General features: G+C 41.2%; 1 protein-coding gene across 1 annotated transcript; it reads left to right on the forward strand.

Moving 5' to 3' along the window:
• The first annotated feature begins 2154 nt into the window (after nucleotides 1–2154).
• On the forward strand, nucleotides 2155–4329 carry LOC133740916 (stromal cell-derived factor 2-like protein). The gene is made up of 6 exons (XM_062168853.1): nucleotides 2155–2475; nucleotides 2556–2696; nucleotides 2776–2916; nucleotides 3117–3166; nucleotides 3253–3382; nucleotides 4089–4329. The coding sequence occupies exons 1-6, from the start codon at nucleotides 2377–2379 to the stop codon at nucleotides 4170–4172; spliced, it is 645 nt and encodes a 214-aa protein (XP_062024837.1). The 5' UTR covers nucleotides 2155–2376; the 3' UTR covers nucleotides 4173–4329.
• Nucleotides 4330–5525: the final 1196 nt, after the last annotated feature.

Here is a 5525-nt window from a genome sequence, read left to right on the forward strand (position 1 = left end):
TATTATGCTAGCATTGATTTTCCGCCTTTGTGGCGCGGTGATGGGATCACCGTAGCCCTTCCGCCTTTGTGGCGCAGGTTACTGTCTCTGTGACAGTAATTCTGTAGCCCAGTATCCTATCGCTACACTTAGTGGCGTAAGGGTATATTACGGGAGTTATGGGAGTTCTTTAGCCTGGGAGGCTATCACCCAACCAAGCCTGCGTGGCTTATTCGTATGGCTATCATCTTCCCCTACTTATACTATTTTTGACTAGCGGGGACTAGTCTGAGTTTTCTTAACCAGCGGGGCTGGACTTATATTTTCGAGTATTGAAATTTCAATCTTTTACTTTGTTGTTTTGACTAGCGGGGCTAGTCGGTTTTCTGGAGTTCAACGTTTTTCGGATTATTTTCTTAAGTGTTCTATAAATGTGGCATGCATCCGGATTTTATATATCGAAAAATGTGGGAAAGTATGAAGTTTTATTTTGTTTTATTCATATTAAATTATTTATTTTTGTCCACTCACGCTAACGTTTTTATATACTTTTCCCCTGGGCCCTTCGGTTTCAAATGCCCAGTTTGCAGGCGAAATTAGTTGAGGTCAGGCGTACATGGAGTCAAGGCATAGCCAACAGCATTGCTTCCGCGTACTCATTCTATTTCTGTTTTCTTTGTTACTTAGGGGATTAGTATTGCTCTGATAATCTATGAGATTAATATTGTCTTTGGGTTGAGACTGACATCCGATGAAATTGGAGTTGTGATTTGGGGAGCAGATGGCTCCAGGAGAATAAGGGTGGATGATTTAGAAGTGTAAATGTTTTCCTACAGGTTTTGGGTAGCCTACTTTTAGGGGAAGTTCCGCCAAATTTTTGGTAGAATTTCTTCTAAAGTGGGCCCCGCAGGGCCATTTCGGATTTCGGGGTGAAATCCGGGGCGGGTCTTGTCAATGAATGAACCTAAGATGTTTATAAATAATATTAAGATTCACTGGGATTAGGTAAGCACTAGAGAAGAAGAGGATAAGAGTAAGGATTTTGGTGGTGAAACCGATGAACTCTTCACTTGGATTTATACCCATAGAGCTACTTGGGGCATACATAACGATCATGAACCAAGATCCTCACATGCTGCCCCAAAATCCATCAAGAAACCAAAAGGTTTTCATTATGATTAAGCTAAGAGTAATGGTTATTTCTCGAAAAAGATCAAACAAAGAATCACGCCAAGAATCCATACACTCAGGAATTAAATACATAACCCCTGTAATTAAAGATCCAATCTTATTGCAAGCAACTAAGATATATTCTAATTAAAATTGGAAAAAGGAAGAGAAATGGCAAATATAGAAGGGTTTTTGGGAGAAAACTTATCTCGAGACTTGTCGATCTGACATCAATAATAAGAAGATGAAACAAAAAGAAACCCCAAAAGCAATTGTTGACGTAGATCCGACGGAGGCGATAATTACTTGGAGATGACTATGTCTCGAAAAGGAGGGTCGAGTCTGGAAAATGCACTTTTAGAGTAATATGATTGAAATCGCCGTCGATTGGGATCCTTTCTCCAAAAACCAATGTAGGCCAGGGGAGCACAAACGACAACAACAAAGAGCCCAAGGAGGCTTTCGATTAGGTTTAGCGAAACCAGGCCAATTAGCTCGCCAAGTGATGACTCAAGCAGACCAAAAGATTACAGTGAGACTGAGAACGAAGATGGTGATTTGAAACCCTAAATCCCCAAATTGATCGATAAGCACGTGAGGTGAGTTCCATCATTTGTTGTTTAAATTTAATTTTGTTAACGAGTGTTTTCACCGGTAATACTCTAATGCTTAGCTGGGCACTATAATCTTTGTACTTATGGTTAAGATTGATCATCTTCCTAAACAAGAAAAACAATGCTTTTGAGACATTATTATGTTTCTTGTGTTTGTGAAAAATGATTTCATGATGCGGAAACGTGGGCAATGGGCTGGGGATGAACCCACTCAGGGTATTGGGCTGACTTCCTCTAGGATTCCAAGTCCGTTGGGTCGTCGCGACGTGGCTTTAAATTTATCCGTCCAGTAACATCCCTCCATGTCAGTTCACTGCCAACGTGTACCACTCCGATTGGCCGAAGCCATGTCACCCGACGCTCTCCAAACAGAAAAATCACACAGAAGGGTAGACCTGGGGTCTCCCAGATCGATCGAAACCCCCAGATTGCTGTAAAATCCATAACCGTGGCTTCCTCAGCGTCTCCGAGTTTGACGCGAAGAAAACCCTCCTCTTCTTCTTCTTCCACAGAGCCGGGTGGGGTCGTGGGAAGAGTAACTATACCCAGCCGGGCTTCGGAGCCTCAGTTTCCGTTTTGGCAACAGACCTGGTTCATAGCCTTACTCCTGGCCATGGCCATGGGCTTTCTCTGCTTAGCTGTCTTCCTCTTCCTCGGCCTCGACCTCGATACAGGCTACGCCGCCACCACCCCTACCTCAGAGGGCGTCGAGGTCTGTTTTGTTTACATTTTGATTTTGATTTCTGTTTTCTGTTTGATTGTTGTTAATGGATATGAATTGGCATTGAGCAGATCACATACGGAACTGTGCTGAAGCTGATGCACGAGAGGACCAAGTTTCGGTTGCACTCGCACGACGTGCCGTATGGCTCTGGCAGTGGCCAGCAGTCTGTCACTGGATTTCCAAATGTCGACGATGCTAATAGCTACTGGGTATGCTTGTATCACGCTCTTTTCGATTTGATTGGGGTTTGATTGGAGATAATCAAGTTAGTGTGGTGTTGGTTTGTAGATTGTTAGACCTCAGCTTGAAACATCTGCCAGGCAAGGTGACAGCATTCCCAGTGGGACGATCGTCAGGTTTCAACACATGAGGACTAGGAAATGGCTGCACAGCCATTTGCACGCATCCCCTATATCAGGCAACCAAGAGGTTTCAAAATCCTCTGTTTAATCCTTATCCTTTACCATAATGATTTGCATATTTTTTGTCTTTTTTTTTTTTCCATTATGCGTAGACGTTTAAAACTCTGATTTTATATAATCAAGTGTAGAACCAACCATTGTGTGAAAATCAATTTCGGGTCGTTAGGTTTACTTCTCAATTGACTTGTATAACCGATGTGGGTGTAGATAAGCTGCTTTGGGGGAGAACATGAATCTGATACTGGTGATCACTGGAGGTGAGAAGCAAATTTATGTATTTATAAAAGGGGGCATGCCTCAGTGATTTCCTTGCTGATGCATTGGGTTGTTATGCAATTCACAGGGTTATGATTGAAGGAAGTGGGAAGACCTGGAAGCAAGATCAAAGGGTTCGACTTCAGCATGTTGACACTGGTGCTTACCTACACAGTCATGACAAGAAATACCAGCGCATAGCTGGGGGACAGCAGGAGGTGAGAACAATGAAATTCAACCCTATTTATATAATACACTGAATGAAAATTGAAATTTCAAATTTTGTTGGCTGCTTGCTGGTTAAATGAGAAAATGAAACTCATCTTTATATATTCCCCATTATGATGGCCTGGTGAGTGTACAATGGTAGATAGAATCTGTTAAATCTAATTGATTGAGGATAAGTGATTGAATCTATGATATTATCAAGGAGTTATAATAATGTTGAGTATCCTGGGTCAATTACTATATGTGTCATGTGTGTAAGTACAGATAAGTTCGCACTAGCCCTTATTCTTTTGACAATGAGGATTAATTGATGTCCAGAATACACCATAGATGGGTTCTACTTAAGCCTCATAGTTTCATGGAAAATGAACCTTTCACAACTTAATAGATATATATTTTGGATGAGAACAATCACATGAGGGTAAGCCTAGACAATTGTGCATGCACCAAACTTCCTGGGTGTATACATATCCTTAGGACTATAGTCTCGCAGTCTTCTCCAGTGATTCATAGATTGATATCATTGAGAAACTCAGTTGTAGTTAAAATGTTTCTGCAAGTTAAGCAATTAAGCTGCGGAAGAATCACTCTTTTAAATACAACTGTCATATCTACAACATTTTTATATGTCATATTTGTTACAATGGTGGAGATGAATTTTGTGGTACTGAAATGGTTTGATTCACCATGATGCAGGTTTGTGGTGTGAGAGACAAACGTGCTGACAATGTTTGGCTGGCAGCAGAAGGTGTATACCTTCCAGTTACTGAAACTAAGTAGAGATTGTTAATTTTAGAATGGATCACTCTTATAAACAGGCATACGAGATTTAAATTTTTGGTGGCTGGCCATAACTGTTGTAGTAGATGTTTTAAGAATACAATGTTATCTAGTACTGTTATTGATGTTGTTATCTAATACATTTTATTCACCGTTAGATCTTTTGTTTAATAGAGAACAATGTTTTGAGTAATAAGCTTTAGCTGTATCATAAAATTCAAATTAGATAATGGAAGCTGCATTTAGAGCATGACAGTGGCTTATGTGGAAAATTTTTGTCTGAGGTTTGTGATTTTGGAGGTTGGGGACTTGGGGGTGAGAACAGCAAGTTGGGTAGTAAAGCATGGATCCAAATTTGGGTTTTACTGAAAGGCAAGGGCCTTGAGCTTCTTTTTAAACCTTTATTCATGTGGCTGGTTCGTAGTACTCCCCATTTAGTCCTTTTCCTTTGTTGGAGAAACCGAGTGGTCGCAATTCGTTAGTGATGAATTTGACGAGACTGCTGAATAAAGTGGTGGTCTCACCACCGTTAACAGAACATGGCTGCCCCGCTGGGCTCTTTCTTCCTTGCAAGTTGCAACCCACTGTGTTACGTACCACCTTGTTACCACCGCTAATGTCATTGTTGCTCAATCTGATGTGAGAGAGTTAACCATATGGTTTAACTGGCTGCAAACTGAACTGGCTCAGATCAAGGTAAGCTATGCATGGCTGCATTTAAAGTGAGCTGGAGTGCCGTAAGAAGACATGAAATACGGCTTAGCTAGACTAGAAATTAGGTCCCTTTTGTCCTGGTGTGTAGCTCCCTTGCTTGATTGAGGAAAAGCCTGCCTAACCCTTTTGTCCTCCCCGTTTCCTTTTCCTCTGTTTTTCACTTTCCCAAGGACCCCCCCCCCCCGACCAAAGTGCGTTGCTTGCTGCCAGTTTAATCATATGAATCAATCAATTCCTAGCTTCCTTAACCAGGTCCCTATTATATTATGTTCATGCAGCAAAGGACCTTAGCAACTGTCCGGACCAGTTAATGGTCCAGCACGTAGCCATTGTTTTGTTCCATGTCTAGTATGACTGTATGAGAGACGATGCTCCATTTGAAATTGTTTTCCAGGTACTTGATGACATCCGGATGATTAGCGGGGAAGAACCAGTGCATTTTTAATACCAGCTACATCATGTAATCAAAAGTGAATGATAGAGCAGCTGAAAACTAAAACCTGCTACGTCATTAACACTTTCCTTAAGTGAGCCCAACCAACTAAAAGGTGGCAAATTCCAATCCATTTCAATCTATTAGGTAAAAGATGGATCTATTAAAAAAGGTTTTAATTAGCTTACTTGGGTTGTTGAATATTC

Source organism: Rosa rugosa, chromosome 3 (genome assembly GCF_958449725.1).
Source record: "Rosa rugosa chromosome 3, drRosRugo1.1, whole genome shotgun sequence".
Lineage (NCBI taxonomy): Eukaryota > Viridiplantae > Streptophyta > Magnoliopsida > Rosales > Rosaceae > Rosa > Rosa rugosa.

Excerpts from the sequence above, each read along its gene's own strand:
- LOC133740916 (XM_062168853.1), top strand. The coding sequence starts at position 2,377 with ATGGCCATGGGCTTTCTCTGCTTAGCTGTCTTCCTCTTCCTCGGCCTC. Across the intron at positions 2,697-2,775 it reads ACGATGCTAATAGCTACTGG|ATTGTTAGACCTCAGCTTGA; the intron begins GTATGCTTGTAT and ends GTTGGTTTGTAG. Across the intron at positions 2,917-3,116 it reads CTATATCAGGCAACCAAGAG|ATAAGCTGCTTTGGGGGAGA; the intron begins GTTTCAAAATCC and ends ATGTGGGTGTAG.